The sequence below is a fragment of the Corvus hawaiiensis genome, chromosome 1 (genome assembly GCF_020740725.1).
Source record: "Corvus hawaiiensis isolate bCorHaw1 chromosome 1, bCorHaw1.pri.cur, whole genome shotgun sequence".
Taxonomy (NCBI): Eukaryota; Metazoa; Chordata; class Aves; order Passeriformes; family Corvidae; genus Corvus; species Corvus hawaiiensis.
The window spans coordinates 18,366,519-18,385,318 of record NC_063213.1 but is presented as its reverse complement, the minus strand read 5'-3'; the positions used below and the strand labels follow the sequence as shown (position 1 = coordinate 18,385,318).

Genomic DNA, 18,800 nt, shown 5'->3' with positions numbered 1-18,800 from the left:
GCAAATTCCCTGTATTTTTTTATTTACAAATCCTTATATTTCCTTAAGGTCACTATATTCCATTACAAATGGGCTATTAACCTTGAAAAAATTTGCCACCTGCAACCTGCTTTTTTTTTTTCTAATCACTTGCCTTACAAGTAATTGTTCTATTAGAAAGACCACTGGAGGAAGCAGAAAAAGAGGACACTCATTGATGATGAGAACTATTGACGAATGAATTTTAATTCCCAGAATAAAAATGCCCATACTATATTAATCCTACTCAACCACATTCACTTATGTATTTTGTGGAACCAAGGAAAAGTTAAGCCACAATGATGCAAACCAGAAAAGGACTCGCCAGTTTTCCTTTCTGTTAGTACCAAGTCTCAAATAGAGGAACTTGGAGAAAATGTAAAAATTCAAGGCCCAAATAGGAAACATGAAATCTAGCCAACAGTCAGCTTTTAAATTTTCATTGAATACTGAAGCTGCTGTTTCTTTTGTGCCAAAGTGACCCAGTTATTAGAAACACAGAAGCATTTTAGAAGCATTTAGAACAAGTTAACTGAAGAAGCCATTTGAATTGTTTAACAAAGGCAGGTAGTATTTGGTAACAAATACTGTATGTAACAAAGCTCTCGGAATCCTGGAGATTTTGCAATTTTGGGTTCCTCTGCTAATTCTAAGGAATTTTTCTCACTAACTTTAAATGGGAACCTGCACATATCACAGACAGAATTTTTAACTGGCAAAATAAAAATAGAAAGACTTAAGAGTCCTGAAACAATCCTGTCCACCAAGAAACAAAGGAAATGAACAACACAGAAATTGTTGACTGTGAATTGAACCTAATTTTGATTGACACATGAGCCCTGTTGAATCTTGCTGGCACATTTTGGGCTGTAACTCTCCTTTCTGTCTGCACTGGAGCTGCACTGGAGCTGTACTGGAGGTTCAAGCCCTGAAGCAGAGAACAAAGTAATGATATAGTTGTGCCACTTCACAGCAAAGCACATTTAAGCTCAAACTGCCTGTGAATAGGCAAAATATCTTAAGGCGCTGTAGAGACTCAGTGAATACAAATCAGAATCTTAGGAAGGGAGTATGATTGTAATGCCCCAAAATGCAAACAAAAGCTTGGCAGTAAAAGGCCACAAAAGCAATGTCATTCGTAAGCAGTGGGCAAAGATTGATCAGTTAGCACCTGAGAAGATTTCTGTATTTAAAAGATACGGAAGTTTTAAGTTGGAGTTCTCAAATTGGAAGATTTTCAGTCATAGGGCTGTTAACAACATCATAAAACAGTTATAATACATTACAGGATACACAGCTTATTTTGACCATCGTTTCTGTTAAAGATCCAATCATTAAAGTACTAATCCACACTAGCAAAAATACATTGATTTTTTTTATAAACATCAAGTACTTGGCATATATCCTAAATGTAAATACTTTTATAAAGCTTTATAAAAAGTAGGAAGGGTTGTTTCTACAAAAATATTTACTGACTTCTACTTGAAGATGATTATGTTCTACAAGAATGATGAAAATGAATCTAGCTTCTAACAAGAGTTTAGTGTCATAGAATTCATAGCTACTCAACTCTTTAATGGACCCAGCCATTCCTAATCTCACGGCTTTTAACTACAGAATTTGAATTAAAATAAATACTATTGTTCCAATTTTCCATATGAGGATCTGAGATGCAGAACCTTTATCTGAAATCATACAGAGAGTTTGTGCCATGTGAAGGAATGCCAGCTAGGCATCTTGAGTACCAGACTAGTAACCCCCTGCCCTTCCTCTCAGCTGTGACTGCCAAGTATTGACACTTAAACCACCCCTTGAACCCTAGCTGCTGCTAACGCTCAGATTTTAACCTTTCTGGTCCTGAGTGTACCCATCTGTAAAACGGCAATGCCATTAACAGAACATGAGCAACACACCCACTGTAATATCAGAAAATAAATTATTTGGTTAGCAGTACATAACCCCCTCCCAGACTGTTCTGTATTATGCAATGAGGACAAAAAGGCCACTAATGAGAGTTGCCTCAGTACTATTTTTAAGTTAGGGTTTGCCATTTGCTAGCACTGTTGTTTCATTTTCATTGTGTGCAAACAAAACCTTCTGAAAGGGCAGTGTTACCAGAATGCAACACAAGACATGAAAAGCTCTGCTAGTACCACTCCTCTGGATAAAAAGGGACATGGCCGTGTTCTTGCAGACTTCTAAGAGACCCTCTCAAAGCAGGCCAGGTACTGCACAGTTGTTTCCTATTTGCTGCTGACTGGGGACACTTGTGCCATTGCAATTTAAAGAAAAGCCTCTAAAATTATTTCAGTGCTTCCTATGACAGTATTTCTTATCCTGATGGGGGGACAAAGGAAAGAGGGAGGAATGCCACTTGCTTTCAGCATCTACAAGGTTGGTCTAGAACTTCCTACCTTTGAAACTATCAATCCCCCATATCTGCATCACAGAGGAGGCAAAACGTGTCATCTGTTTGGGTGGGAGTCCAGCAGGACTTGCACTGGTGACTGTGGATGGCAGATTTTCAATTTGTCCATCTTGATATAAAGAAGTGGCAATTTAGTCACCTCAAGGTGTTTTTTAGGAATGATTTCCTGAAGTTTCCCACTCACAGCTGGAAAAAAAGTGAGCCTAGAAAATAAGCCAGTACATGCTTAACAGGACCGCTAAATTTCAGTGAAAGAAAAAGACCTTCACTCCTTTAATTTTTTCTGAAAAGAACATTTAAACAATTGTACTAAGCAGACTTGCTAAATAAAACTGTAATACTCAGCTAATACATTTACAAGTCTTTATATGCAGTAACAAAATCCATCTTTTTTTAAATGAGTGTTGTAATAAACACCCCATAATTTTTTTTATTAATTCAGACAATTTTCATGTTTGTGCACAGCACGAGGACAATATTATCATTAACATAGTAAAGTAACATCAGCATATTGACATGTTTTATCAGCTGTGCAGCACAGGTTTCAAATAAGGAAATTTCTGAGCTCTCCTGAACCCCATGCTTCAAGTTGAAAATTAGGAAGAAATTCTTTATGACCCTATTTTCTCATTAATTTTTGTATAAATACAGTTTCAAGATTCCTTAGTAAGAATGAAACTTTTCCTATCTCATTAACTTCTTCTTTCCGTATGGCAATGCTAGTAAGGTACATAAAAAGATAACATAATGCATACCATTTATTGGCAAAGAAGTTATACTACTTTTGGCTCTTTTTGGAAAAACAGTAAAATTTCTGTTTCTACCATTTCTCCTCCTCCACTTGGAGATCATCTGTGGAATGATTTGACATCAGTGAAGGTTAAATCTGAATTATATCTATCTTTGTTCTGTGTGAAAAGTCAACATTCCTATTTCTCACAGCCCTATTTTGCAAACATTAATTCAGAAATATACAACATGCTCATTCTCTTGTTACCCCTTTATATATTATTTTCACAATTTTCTGTATCATGATTAAGGCAATTGTGCTTGAATTATCAAATGCTTTTACATGCTATACATGCACCTAGATACTTCCATTAAAGAAACTGAATAGCAAGTTACATAAAGATTTAAAACCATTTTGGACATTGTGCAGGCCTAGACACTGATAGTAATTTTTGCACTCAACTTTTTCTTTTATATCCTCTTGTCCGCAATCAGAAATATCCTTCACCAATATATTTTGTGCACAAACATTGGTATGTGGAATCACTCCCCTCCAAAAGGATTGAGAATTTGTTAAGAGTTATAAATATTCCACTTATTGCCATTTTCCTGTACCCTAATAACTGAATATTATGCATTGGGTACTTATGTGATAGGTATTGCAAGGATTAATTAGCCAAACTACATCACACACCAGAAAGTTACAGATTTTCAAGGCATATAAAGCTGTTTTCTTCAAGTAAGCCATGTAAGAAAGTAATTTAATTTGAAGAAATATTCAATAAATATACAGGTTTTTATATACAAGCTCTGTGATTCACAGCCTTACACTTCACATTGTTTCAGACATGGCCAGTTGTTTTTACTTCGAAGTGCAGTGTAATCTCAATGTTACCACCACAGGTGACTATCCAGGGTGCAGATCTGTTACCAGGAACATTATACTTGTTATTGATGCAATTGAGTCACTGTGTGGACTAATCTCTTCTGAAAAGTGCTGTGCACAGCAGCAATAGCTTATATATACAAAACCCAGTAAATACATAGAAAACATCTGCTGGTGAAACCCAGGCCTCAACAGAGCCAGTGCAGCCAAGTCCATTCTGCCATTTTGCGTAGTTATTTACCTATGAAATGTTGCATCTTTCAGGGAAGACTTCCAATGTGTTTTTTGGTTACAGTTCCAGTCTGTGTGGTCTCTTTGCATATCACCCCTCTGCAATTCCATCTGACAACCACTCTAATGAGTTTCTCATTTTCGGGGTCATGTCTTCTATGGGAAGAGTGGGCCTCATGGATGCAAGTGAAATGTAGACTGCTTGGATGAGAACACATACATTCTCATCTCTACTTTTTCTGCTTCTCCTGTTTTTTCAGATCAAAGATGCTTTACAAGTCAGTTATCTTAGCACAGGGCAGAGGATGTGTATTGTGCTGCCTCTTGATTCTTACAAGAACTGCTGAAAGGCTTTTTTCAACTGCATTTCTTTGCAAACTTCCCAGAAATCTTCATCTCTTACTATTTCAGGACATACAGAGTCAGGGTCACCATTACATGGCATATATCCTTCTTCATTCATGTTTGTGTTTAAATAACCTTACATTATAGTGCCTTGCTTTGCCTTTTAACCTTTTCCCTTTTTTGTGATGCATATGGATGCAATTCATGAAGCAAAAGCAGGGATGGGGATTGGGAGGAAGCCACTGAACCTGTGCAAGCATTGATGTGGAGGGAGGATGATACAAACTTAAATGTAGTTCTGCTTCAGCAACCTACCAGCTTGAGCAGCCCATGCCAGTGCAAATTCCTAGGCACCTAGTCCCCACTTTCTTTTCTGGGATATTCTCCAGCCTATGTTGTCACCAATTCTTTGACAAAATTATTTTTAGTCTACTATGTTTTTCTGTTTCAATATTTATCTATTTATGATTTTTTCTCCTATGTTCCACACAACAATCTTCTGCTGTTCCTTGTTTCCTGTGCAGCCCTGAACTCTGTTCTTGGTACAATTTCCTCTATTTTCACCTGATTGCCTACATTTTCCCCCCTTTCATTTGCTTTCCTGTTTCTTTCATATTTTTTTCCCCTCCAGCAGCTAAGGTCATATTTTTCTGCTTTTGTTTTGTTTTGTATGCTGCCATTTCCCCTTTTTTGCTCATTCTATTCTTTCCTTCCATTCACTTCCCCATCACTCCACTGTTTGCTGCCTCTAGTAAATGGGCAGTCCCTCTCCTTTACCACTATTCACTATTTCTGCTGTTGCCAGGGAGACAGGCAGCGCAATAGGTGTCAGTTCTGCATACAATTACCTGCGCAGGGAAGAGAACTGTGCCACCAACAGGAACAGCTGCCTATAGAAAACCTAAAGGCTACCTGCACTCATGAGGAGCTTTATGCTGAAGGTTTGTACGCTAACAATTCCCTCTTGTTCATCTGCTTTGAGAAGGCATCTCTTTTCTTTACTAAAGTTACTTGGGTGTCAGCGCTGAGGAATAAGTCATCCCTTTTGAAGTAATTTTAATGAAAGAGAAAGAAAGGGTTTAAAAGGTGTTGGTTTATCCAAGACACTAAAACTGCTTTCATTTATTTTTAAAAATTCCTATCCTGCCCATCATCTGTTCTCAAAGAGCACAGTACTCCTCTTTTAGACCAATTTACACCAATTTAAGATTTAAAACAAGTTTATGTCACTGGAAAGGGCAGGATGTCTTGATTCTGACATTTCAGATACTATAAAATCTACCTTCAGAATTTTACTCAACTGTTACTGATTTCTGCCTTTGAAAATAATATTTGTACTTTAGAAAATACCTATGAATACAGTAACATATACAATACATATTTTACATAAATTTATAAATTTTTTGCACCTGACAATATATGCAAAAGAAACAGATAAACATAACTTGAATATATGATGAAATAGAAAGTTTTCCTTTAAGAGGAAGCAGGCTATTACCCATTCCTTAAACAGGGTGAAATCCTGACAATACACTTATCACAGATGACTTCGCTGAACTCTCCCTTAACAATGTCAAGGGGAGCACTCCATTTTTCTGGTCCATGCTCTTGGGGTCAGGATCCTAGGTTAAAAACAAAATCGCACTAGATTTGGAGGTATTTCCAATGAATATTTGATTTTGTTCTCAAGTACTATTTAATATAAACATGCTTGATTAATTCACACAATTTTAAATGGCCCAACTAAATCTGTGAGCCCATACAGCAATAGTTTTCCTAATACTTGAAAATCTGACCCATTTGAGCATATCAATGCTTCTACTGCCTTTGATAAGTAAATGACATTCAGCTGAGTAACACCTAAGAGTGATGAGAAGAGTTCTACTAATAACTGACAATATACCAATAACACAAGCAGCCCAAACTGATTGCAAATTATCATTAAAATGTGACTAAAAGGAGTATTTCAAACTATGTATCAAAAAATATTACTGTAGTTAGAACCTGACTAGCATGGAGATTCACTTAAGAACCTAGCATGTCACATATGTATTTGTATTTACCATAACACTTCAAAACCTAACTCTAGGACATTTTGTCTTACAAATGTAGATAGAAGGCTGATCCATGCATGATGGACTTTATAGTCTAGTCATAAACCACAGGATGCTTTGCTGCTTTAAACATGGAGAAAGGCATTATTCCTCCTGTTTGCTTAGTGGTTTGTTTTGCTTTTTTTCCCTTTTAACTTTGGGAAAGAAAATAATTATCTTTAGTGTTTCTACTCAATACTAAAAGTGTCAGACTCATCTGATGAGTTGACAGGAAGAGTCAGTGTTTAGACTGAAGTGTTCATCATCTGTCTGAGGTCGTGGGCCTGACTGCCACTAAAAAAAGGCATCATAAACAGGGAAATGAACTAATGCAACTCATCATTTTGGATAGCAAGTATAATTTACAATTGTCAAGATTATTATTTACAATTCAACAATTTTAAGTTGCAATCACTATGTATACATATGTGCTATTTCTATAACTTCTCCTGACACTTCTTCAAGCCCAGTTCACTTTCAGTTATTTACACATTTCTACCATGTAGCCCTAGGCTTGGAAATTATCTTTGATCAGATCGTCTTTGATGATTTAAAAATACCAATCTAGACTTGGGATTTTTAAACTTACAAGTGTCTACAGGCCATGAACTATTCGCACTCCTTTTCTAATCTCCTACATACACAGACTGTATAACTACAACCTCTGAGCTCCAAAGAGCTGACAGGTTATTATTACACCTTCAGACAGATGGAGAGAGGAAGGACTAAAAGAACTGGATGGGCTTGTGAACTGTACCTCTCCATGATCTCCAGTTACTGATAAAATAACCTTTATTTCTACTTGCCAGTGGCAGTCTACATGTCTTTATCTAACCCTCTGGTGACTTGACAAAAAAAATAACTAGTACTTGGAATTAGATTTTGGAAAAGCTGCTGTGCTACATTTCTCTGCCAATCACACAAACACCCAGATGCTTCATTGGTAGCTCTGTAGTTCAAAAAGGTGCAAGGAAAACAACAGCTTTTTTTGCAAATGCCAGGATGAAAACTGTTTTGGTGAATGAAGGACACATCCAGTCTCACACTTCTGCCTTGTGATGGTCCCCTCTCCAGCATCCTTAGTTTCAAGATAGATGTCTCCTTTGGTGTTTATTGTTAAGCAGTTCAAGCTGTCTTGGAAAATATTTGATAAGGCTTGTTTGGTCCCTAAGCAAGGACAAAGGTTCTTTCAAGGTCTAGAATGATTCTATCAGCCTGGTCCTATTAGCCATAATAAGGAAACAGGTGAGTAAATATGATGGTTTAAATGAAACTTACACAGTTTCAGCCTGGGGAAGAAACCTGGAATGAATTTGCAGAGGGGAAAAAACAAAACCTGGAAGATCATCTGTCATAAATGGCATGAATTTCACTCATATTTATGTCAGAAGTAATAGAAGATAATTACTGCCTTCTTGGGCAGGTGAAAGAGGGTGCAAGATAATGAAAGTTTACAAGCCACTGTTCTTAATGGACAGATGATCTAACTTCAGTTCCTTTGGGGGAACAAGGGAGAAAAAGCCTAAAATTCACATGGATCACCTCCCTATACTTCATGCACCTGAAAAAGGCTGTTTTTTCCAGGATGATCCTTGTACTACATAATTGGGTCTGCACACTCCCTTTCTCAGAAGGCCAAACCTTTCAAATACAGCTCTGCTCTCAAAGCAGACTGGCACAGGGTATGCTGCAGAGGCATGCTTCCAGAAGTTCCAAACCATTCCCAATCACACTAGGGCTGTGAAACACACTTAGCTCGGCCAGGAATTTTCACATATGTGGTGAGTGCTGCTGGCAATCAGTGAACTGAAATTGGAGAAAAGCTACCTATCAGACTTTTCCCTAAAAATCCCATATTTGGTACTCTAGTGTGCTATTATTAACAATCAAGAAAGATACTGGACAGTAAGGTATGAAAATCAATAGAAGGAACTTGACACTTCCTCTATTAGTGGAAAACAGGATGCCAAAATGAAACTGAACTCACGAGAACTTGTTTTATTAACAAAGATTTCTACACGAGTACCAGTGCAGCATCTGAAAAGTCTTGTACTACTGCAACTGTGCCATCCTACAGAACCACAGAGTTACATCCACACCAGTGAAATAGACAGGGTCTTGGCTTGTCTTCAGGCATCAGTTCCAGCTGGAATGGAATAACTCACATCTAAATTATAAAGCTCCCCTCTAAAAAAAGGATGCTTATATTCAAACTCCTAAGTAGAAATATTAACTCACCTTAATTAACGCCTTTGTTCTTGCCCAGAATTATTTGGGAGATAGTGAACTGGCCCAAATCAAAAACAGTAGGGACCATTAATGAGCTCAAGTGCCAGTGGATGGTGTCTGACATTGCATTGTTTGCTAGCAGAAAGGTAGGCTAAGGCCAGTCTGTGTGGGACAACTTGGTCAAGGGAATTATTAATACCTTCCCACCAGGATAATGGGGGTTTTCTAGACTTTGAAAAGCAAGTGAAGATAAGCTTCACATGCCTGAAAAACATCTAGAGAAATGGGAGGACAAACTGCTGTATCTAGTGATCCCAAGCATTCAATTTCCAGCAGCAACACAGAGGACACTGTGTTAGCTGTCATTACAGCTCGTGGATTTAATGTAGGTCTTGTTCAGTACATTGCTGAATATACTGAAATGAATTTATTTCAATAAAAAGTCCAGCTATTGAACTGTCTTTGTACTTGAGTGCTTCTGTACTTACAGTTTTGTACAGTGCTTTCAAGTTCCGAGACACGAAGAAATACAAGTTGTGTCTTTATGAATCTCTTGGAGGCACCAATGAGAGCTTTTTTACATGAAAGATTTTCCAGTATAAGGTGAAATTAGGTGCCTGGTAGAGGTAAATTTCAGATCATTTTTCCTTGTAACCTAGCCTAATATGAACTCTGATGTTGGAAAGCATTAATGACAAAAGATTCCAAATTATTAAGTTAATTCATGTTAGCACTGTCTTCATTGATAGTCTTGAAAGATTACTGTTTTGAAAAGCAAAACGACTTTTCAGCTGGATTGAGTCTCAAAATCTGTATCATTAATAGCAGCTTCTAATGCCAAACATGAAACAGACTAAAACTTTGATTCTGCTGTACAGCTTCGCAGATCAAACCCTTTCAGCTCAAAACTAAAATGATAAGTTTGAAAACTCACTTTAAAAAAAAAACCCAAAATACTATTAGATAATGGTTTAAAAATTTCTTTGGTAAAACTGTCATTAGAAGATGTCTTAAGAATATTTCTGAGAGTAATATTTCTTCACATTAGAAAAAACATATGATGGTCCTACATGTTATTTAAACAGAAGAACACCACAGGAAGAGAGAAGAGTTCACATCTAACTTCCTTGAAGGCTTCCCAAGGTACTCTGGACTTGGAAGGCCTTCAGAGATCTCACTTGGAGATTTATAAAGATGGGTGGCAATACCTTCAGTTCCAAGCACCCTGAAAGAATGCTTCAGCCTCCCGCTTCAGAAGTTAAAAATGGTTTTACAAAAGTAATGTATTAAAAAGAACCTACTACAAACAAGAACATTGCAGAACAAAAAATAAACCACCTAAACAACAATAAAAAAGCCCAACCCCAAAAGTCCTTAAGTCTTTACCTGGAATTCCAACTCACAGAAAGGAGAAGGAAGATGGAAAGAGGGACTAAACCCCCTTCCTATTATGTAGCATATTTTAGGTGATTTTTTAGAGGCTTTTCTGACTTCTCCAGCTTTAGAACTTATTCAAACATGTAGGACTAAGAAAACTAGCACTGATTTTATTAAGGCTTTCTGTAATTCCCAGGTTCTGCTCTCCTCTGTGCCAACCAGACAAACTATACACCAGCACAGTATGGCAGCTATCAAGGCTGATTTGAGGGATCTCCACTGTTCATTTTTAACTTTACTGTTGTGTATGAAAATTCACATTATCAAAACCAATTTTTTTAATAGTAGGAATTTTACATTAATCATATCCAATTTTAATTTCTTATATAATACAACTTTATTCCTTTGAAATCTGTTGTGAAACACACAACATTCACTGATCATATTAGAAAGGTCACCTGCAGCATTTATACACATGTACACAGATATCTCCAAGCAAGCCCAGAATAAAGTACCTTCAGGCCTGGGAGTCCACTAGCCAAAAGAAAGACCACCTTCTTAGTAAGGCAAAGGACCTCACAGCCTCCAAGTTATCTTTATCATGTAGACATATCTATCATGTAGACATATCTTTTTATGAAACGCTAGTGCAGATATTTAGAAAAGTCCATCCTTGTGAATTACAGACGTACAATAAATTGCTGATGCAAACAGGAAAAAGTCTGAAGTGATTCTTTTTCCATAATTATTAATTTAAAACTTTTAAGACTAAAAGAGATTGGCATTATAATATTTAAGACGACATCCCACACCTTGGTAGAGTTCATATATTACCTGATGGTACTTCTTCAGTATGTTGTGCATTTCTGCTACATCTTCACTTGTTATAGTTTTGATGATATATCTTTTGTCGTAAGATGTATGAAAGCGGGCACCACTGCGTGCTTGGGAATCATTGGCAAGGGGTGCACTTCTTGTCAATGAATTCTGTCAATTGATTTAAAGCAAAAAAAGCATCACGTCAGACAAAAGTATGTAACTTTTAATTAGAGCAAATATAAACAATTTACATTTAATTAAAAATATTTTTCAATACATAAGCACCAAGCTGAATTCCACAAAGCATGTATTCACAGACTACATTATCTTGAGAAAACACTTCAAAAATATTTTGAGAAGAAAAGCATATTTGAGGAGGAAGGTATTGCTCATCAGTGGTTCAAAACTCATTCTCAACATTTAATGAGAATTTACTGGACTTTGATACGTATGCATTACCAGCTTTTAGGAATACAACATACACTAACTAAAAATCCAGAAGGAACACTGCGTTACACCACAATAATTATAAATAGAGGATTCATCCATAATTACAGTTTCACTTTAAAACTAGGAGGATTTGCTCTTGAGACAGTGTACATAACCAAGATCTGTTACATAACCAAGACCACAGTTACATTTCTGAGTTCTAGCACCAGAGCTATTCCAATGATTTCATATATAGAGTTAAGCAAATAGTATTGTACAATACCTCCTTTTGTAAAATAGACCTACCTCCATACTGTCTCAAGAGGGGAAAATTAATTAATGACTGTATAGCATTTAGAAGAAAAACTGCCAGAGATTAGGAACTATTTTTAGAGTGAAGTTTAAAATTACTGGCGCTTGAACAGAAGCAGGAGAAGCCCTCTGCTTTTTTCAGAGAATAAGTAGTATTCAGGTAACATTTCTTTATCTTTATAAAAACAAACAAAAAAATCAGGCTAAGTATAACAACTTGTTTTTGCCTGGAAACATCTTTCTTTACCAGTAAGAACTTACGCCAATTGTTATCTACTTGAATTGCACTTAAAAATAAAAATAAGCAGCAACACACATGAGAAAACAACCATGTTCTTGGACCCCTCGTGTATTTCCATAAATATGGACATACTCTGAAAAGGTTAAACAAGTTAATTATAGACTACTGGAACACTTCTATGTTTATAAAACAAACTTGCAGTAACCATCTGGTATATCCCTACTCACAGCAGAAAACCCCAGCTCCTCCTATCGTCCCTCATTGTACCATGCTGCACAAACAGCTCTTGCTAAACTGAAATACACCTCCCCTCTTTCCACATTCACACAGCATAATGTTCTCCTTGCTAGGTGAAAAGCCATTTTATTTTTAAAGATAATTTAAATAAAATTTTATATATAAATGCAAACATTGCAGATTCCTAAACAGCAAAAGTTCAGCTCCAACAGTTACAGAATTAATGTTTGTGTGGTGTGGTAAGGCACCATGAACTAAGTCACAAAACAGATTTACACTAGAAGAATAATGATGCTTTGAGAGAGTAATTACCAATACATTTCATTTACCACACTCAGGTACCAAGCCAACACAATTTTATTTTTGTAAGACCTATATTTTATTTGGAAGTTTTAACCATTGTTAAACCTGTTCACATACTCTATGGGCTTCAGCAGGAGCTGGACATGCAGATTCAACCCCTGCGACAGAAGTAATAATAAAGTAATAACCTCAACCAAGAAGTTTGGGCAACTATAGCCCCCAGTTTAAGAAGACACTTGAACACATACAATTATGTCTCTGTATTTTGGAGATCCATTGATTTCAACATGCCTTCAAGCATTGCTAAATTTATCCCAACTGCGGGGTGCTTTCTGAAATCAATTTAACATGAAATAAAACCATTTTCCCACAAGGTTACCGAGTTCAGCAGAAATACTCAGGAGTAGCAGGAATAACAGTAAATCACCTAAAAGCACACAGCTCTACAAGGGCTTATTAGAATGAAAACCTTAATTATGACATGTAGGAGAAATAAATCTTTTGCACTTCTTCCTGTGTATTTCTAGGCTTGTACAATGAACTAGAATAATTACTAACATCTATGATAAAAACTGACATCTTTCTCCATTATTCTCTCTATTCACTAGTGAAAGAAAGGATGGGGGTGCTTCCCTAAGGTTTATAAATCAACAATTTTCCTAGACTAATCAGAACAGAGCTTTAAGGACACCACTGCAGACACTGCAGTTCCTTCTCTGCACTGGCTTTTGGACAGCAAAACATTTTAACAGATGTAAGTCCTGATACACCATCACCTCACATGATATTGAAGATAGTAGAGAATTTAAGTATTACAGCAGTTTTCTTTGCCTGTTTTCAGATGTTTTCTGTTGAAATTAATTTCCTGCCACTTCACCACTGAAAAGCTTTTATGTACTGAAGTCTATTCAAGGGAACAAGTATCATAAACCAATTAAATTTTCTTAATGCTACACTTGATACCAGTACTCCATTAATTTTCAAATTGAATTGTGGAGTTAGTGGTAGAAACCCTTTCTTTATGCTCTACAGTCAGAACTTGGTTTCTTTTCCAGGCCTATATTTAATAGTTCAAGATGAAGAGCTGATAATAGAAGTTAAAAGCCAAAAAAAGAGGATAAATTCAGTTGCCTTCATCACAAATTGGAAATACAATGTAATATAATAATTATTTTTAATTTTTAAAACAGTGAATGCATAGGTAACCATTAGTGTATGTAGTGAATTAAACTACTGCTAAATTATTAGGCTATAATTCAGTTAGTAATAAGAAAGGCTACTAAGTAATTAATTGTTATTGTTCTCAGCATAAAAGGGTATGTTATTCTGAGGATAACTATTGCAATAAAGCAGCAACCACAGTCTTCTGAATGTATTTTTCCCACAGAACTTTAGTCTTCAAACTCTAATCCAAATAATATAAACCTTGAAAGCAATTAACCTGGCAAGAGATTTACGTTATTTAGCTATAAAAAGCTACAAAAGAGGGTATTGGCTAGTCTGCCACTGAACATCTGAAGGAGGAGAAGGCGGCAAATGTGAAGGACCTGAACTCAAAGTTTCAAATACTCTTAAGGTGTATTTTAATATGCTTCATGAAAACATTTTCATATTTAAGTGAAATACAGGCCTGGGCTGTACTGGGTATGAAAGAGATGCCAGTTGACTGGACATTAGAAAACATGATGCCCATCTGCAAGAAGATCCAGGGAACTACAGGCCTGTCAGTCTGACCTCGGTGCCAGGGAAGGTCATGGAGCAGATCCTCTTGAGTGGCATCACATGGCACGTGCAGGACAACCAGGGGATGAGGCCCAGTCAGCAGAGGTTTGTGAAAGGTAGGTCCTGCTTGACTGACCTGATCTTCTGAGACAGGGTGACCTTCTTAGTGGATGAGTGAAAGGCTGTGGATGTGCCTACCTGGACTTCAGGAAACCCTCTGACATCAATTCCCACAGCATCCCCAGCTCAAGGCTTGGCTGGATGGGTATAAAACTGTCAGGAAGCCAGGCCCAGAGGGTGTTGGTGAATGGAGTTACATCCAGCTGGTGCCTGGTCACCAGTGCTGTTCCCCAGGGCTTGGTGCTGGGACCAGTTCTGTTTAATATCTTCATCAGTGATCCAGATGGGGGGATCAAGGGCACCCTCAGTCAGTTTGCAGACACACTGAGCTGGGTGGGAGTGTTCATCTGCTGGAGGGCAGGAAGGCTCTGCACGGGGATCTGGACAGGCTGGATTGATGGGGAGAGGCCAGAGCTCTGAGGTTCAACAAGGCCAAGTGCCTGTGCCTGCCCTTGGGTCACAACAACCCCTGCAGTGCTACAGGCTGGGGACAGAGCGGATGGAAAGATGCAAGCTGGAAAAGGACCTGGGGGTGCTGGTCAACAGCAGCTGAACATGAGCCAGCGAGTGCCCAGGTGGCCGAGAGGCCAATGGCATCCTGGCCTGGATCAGCAACAGTGTGGCCAGCAGGACCAGGGCAGTGATCGTTCCCCTGTACTTGGCACTGGTGAGGCCACACCTCAAATCCTGGGTCCAGTTCTGGGCCCCTCAATTCAGGAAGAACACTGAGGTGCTGGAAAGAGTCCAAAGAAGGGCAATGGAGCTGGTGAAAGGTCTGGAGCACAAGTCTGATGAGGAACAGCTGAGGGAGCTGGGGGGGTTTAGCTTGGAGAAAATGAGGCTCAGGGGTGACCATATCGCTTTCTACAACTGCCTGAAAGAAGGCTGCAACCAGGTGGGACTCAGTCTCTTTTCCCAGGTAAAAAGCAATAGGACAAGAGGAAATGTCCTTAAATTGCACCAAGGGAGGTTTAGATTAAGTATTAGGAAATATTTCTCCACCAGAAGAAATTAATAAAGCCGTATTTTAAATCATCTTGAGAAAACCTTGAAAAGACACTGACTTTTTACAGATGCCTGTTTTTCCAGCAGTAGCTTTTTTCCCCTAATGAAAATTTATTCTGCCTGATTGCTAACTATAATGAAAGTCAATTTGCAAATACAACTATCATACCAAAAATGTCACTAACAAGAGAATATAATATATATCTGGATAATGATGTAGCTGCACTTTACTTTTTCTTAATGTTTTAATGGGTTACAAATAGTGATACATTTATTTTTTAGTAGATGGCTACTGTATTATGAGTTATCTATATCAAGATTAATTAAGAATGAACACAGCTATCATTTTACCATGCATATTAATTTGTCAGAATAAACCAACCAACTTTATGCTAAGCAGCATCTTTCCATACATGCACAGATAACCCAAGTGCCCTCTCTACAATACTTTGACTCTAGTAATAAATTAAGATCAGATGTTTAAACATTAAACATGTTTAAATAAAAACAATTAAATAATTAAACCTAATTAAATAACCTCTTTGATACTTTATTTTTATTAACTCCCCACTCTTGCGATAAGTCTCTCAGTACAATGCACTTTTCAGATACAGAATGTAGTTACTTCGAGCTTTAAAAGCATGTGGAACATTGAAGACATTTAATATTACTGTTTTCTGTGTTTTGTTTTGATATGTGCTCAAGTTTGTTAAATAAGCACAGTTTAAAAAGCAGAAAGATAAATCTAATTATATAATATTGTGCAATTACTGGTAATTGCCACTTTGTATTGATAAATACACAGCTAAGTTTTGTATGTAGACTATTTTATTTGTAATGGTTAATTCTCACTTCTGTGAGCAGAGAAAAGTTCAAATTCCTTCTAAAGTAAAGCTTCCAGGTACCTTGCAAAATACCCTGTCTCTCAACTATACTAGTTACATTTGTTCATAGATAGAAATCAGTCTTCAGTAAAATACATCTACTGTTGCCTGGTGATGACAACAATGAATCTTTAAGTAGAGAGATGACAAGAATTGGCTTGCACTGGTAAATCATCATTAACAAGTAAGATCAGGAAACAGCTTCACTGAAAGGATCAAACTAGGAGATTTTAGGGGCTTCAAAGAGGAAATTATATGGCTCTTTAAATCCACTGTGATTCTTCCCTTTTGATGTAGGTGAAGCTAACTTACTGTTGGACTCAGACTGTTCAGGCATCTCATGGAGCCAAATACTAACAAGTTAATAATATATATATTGGAATTGAAGAGTTCTTCATTAGAAAATGTTTCTTTTGTAAATTAAGACACAAAACAGCCAAGAAGGTCCCACACTCAAGCCGCTTTGAAGCGCAGCCATTAGAAAACCTATAACCAGGAAGAAATATCAGAAACACCACATGTGGTATCAAATTTCACTTTTAAGTTAGGCTTTAGATATATTCAGATAAGTAAAAAAGTTTAACTTATTCTGGGGTTATCTTGTGCAAGTTTTTATGTCAATGAAGTTTATCTTAATGCAGACAATAATAAGAAAGTTATGCAGTAGTGCTCATTAGACAGACTAAAGATACTCATTTATTTGAATTGTACTATCCTGTTGTTCAGACAGCTATTGGACACAATGTATAGACTTTTCTCTTACTGTTGAATGCATTTTTTGAGATGATACATGGTAGAACATTCCTGGGATCCAGACAGCTTTTGCCAGAACACAGATAAATTTCAGTGATGATTTGTAAAAAAAGTAAGAAAGATAAGTTGCACTGTAGACATCTGTGCACAAATTCGTTGGAAGCAAAGCTAATTGAACTAAAGAGACTACTGTAGGGCTTTTCCTCTGCTTCCTTGTGTCCAGCAGTAAACTCAGTTAAGAGAGACCCACTGGGATCCCTGGCAGCAGTATCTCCTTCTTAAGTGCAGCATCTCTAGTGGACTAGGAGGAAATAAATAATGAAACTTAAGCATCTCCCTTTTCCAAAAGGAAAATATAAACGGGGTTGAGGGAGGGGGAAAGGAGAGACATGGAGAGAGAGATCATGGCAAATACCAGATTGAATTCCCTCTGGCTCTGCTTCTTAATTAGGGGAAGACTAAGTGGAATATGAACAGATGGGAAAAGAGCCACTCCTCACTTAGTACAGACATATCTATGAGCCACAAAGCGAGAAGAGAGAGGATATTCTTCAGATGGAGACAAAAAATGCCCAACTCTTACCCTCCAAGAGACACAGGTTTGATGATCTAACAACCTTTGTATCATTACTTTCTGCTACGACACAGCACTTCCCTGCCATGCCAGGAGCCAGCAGAGCATGTGTCTAGCTGTACAATGTTGGAGGCACTAACCCCATTAAGTTAATAAAAATCAGCTGCTTATACAATAGCATTAGCGACCTCAAAATTCAAGGAAACAAGGGTCAGACTGCCCTGTCCTCTTCAGATTTTCCCAGCCTTCCCCAACTCTTCCACAGTGTGCCTTGGTTCTCTGGCACAATTAAAACATCTGTCAGCCACGCATACCCTGTTCCACTTAACAGCTTCACTTAGCAACTCACTGCAAGTCTCCTGCTCCGAGTGTGCGTGTTCTGCCAATTCCCGATTCACTTCTCATTTTGTGAAGTTTTAATCTTGTGCCTGCTGGTTTTTTGGTCTCAGGAGAAAGAAAAGGTTTTGTACTTTTAAAGTGTGAATGCTTTCATGAGGTCGCTTAAAGACTACGCTAAATTACTTGTGTAATTACTTATACAACTGAAGACACATTTAACATGCCAAGCTCACAGATACCTCTACTAGATAAATTTCTCCATACATCCCCCTCTTTCCCAAATAATTTACCTCTGACAAGTCACTGGCTGGAAGCTTAAGCGCCCTTACATAAATGAATATAAAAAATATCACCCATACTGCACTGACTAGCAGGCAACTAGAAATATTAATTTGACCTTCAGTGCTGAGAGGCTGCAAATCACAAAGAATTTGTCCCATGCCACAGAATTAATTTCTGATAGAATAATAGAAGTTAAAAAAAAAGCTTTAAATATAAATTACTAAAAGCTACACCATTTACTAGTACTTAATTTCCCAGAGAGTTCTTGATTAAAAAAAAAAGTTAATCAGCACACCTAAATTACGTGTCATAATTTCACTAAATAACAGCATATTCTTTAGCAAATTACCTGAAAGGTTGTTTAATTTCACTATAGACCCACTCTATCTCCTCTTTCCCAAACTTAGCAATTTGCACAGAGTTTTATTTCCTAAAATATGTGTT

The 18,800-nt window shown here is 37.3% G+C and overlaps 1 protein-coding gene across 1 annotated transcript in view; it reads right to left on the bottom strand.

The window, feature by feature from the left end:
- The window catches only part of PIP4K2A (phosphatidylinositol-5-phosphate 4-kinase type 2 alpha), a 106,661-nt gene that overhangs the window by 21,931 nt on the left and 65,930 nt on the right, over positions 1–18,800 (bottom strand). Inside the window, exon 4 of the mRNA XM_048295234.1 lies at positions 11,171–11,323. Within this exon, the coding sequence (XP_048151191.1) occupies positions 11,171–11,323 (153 nt within the window). The remainder of the gene's footprint in view (positions 1–11,170; positions 11,324–18,800) is intronic.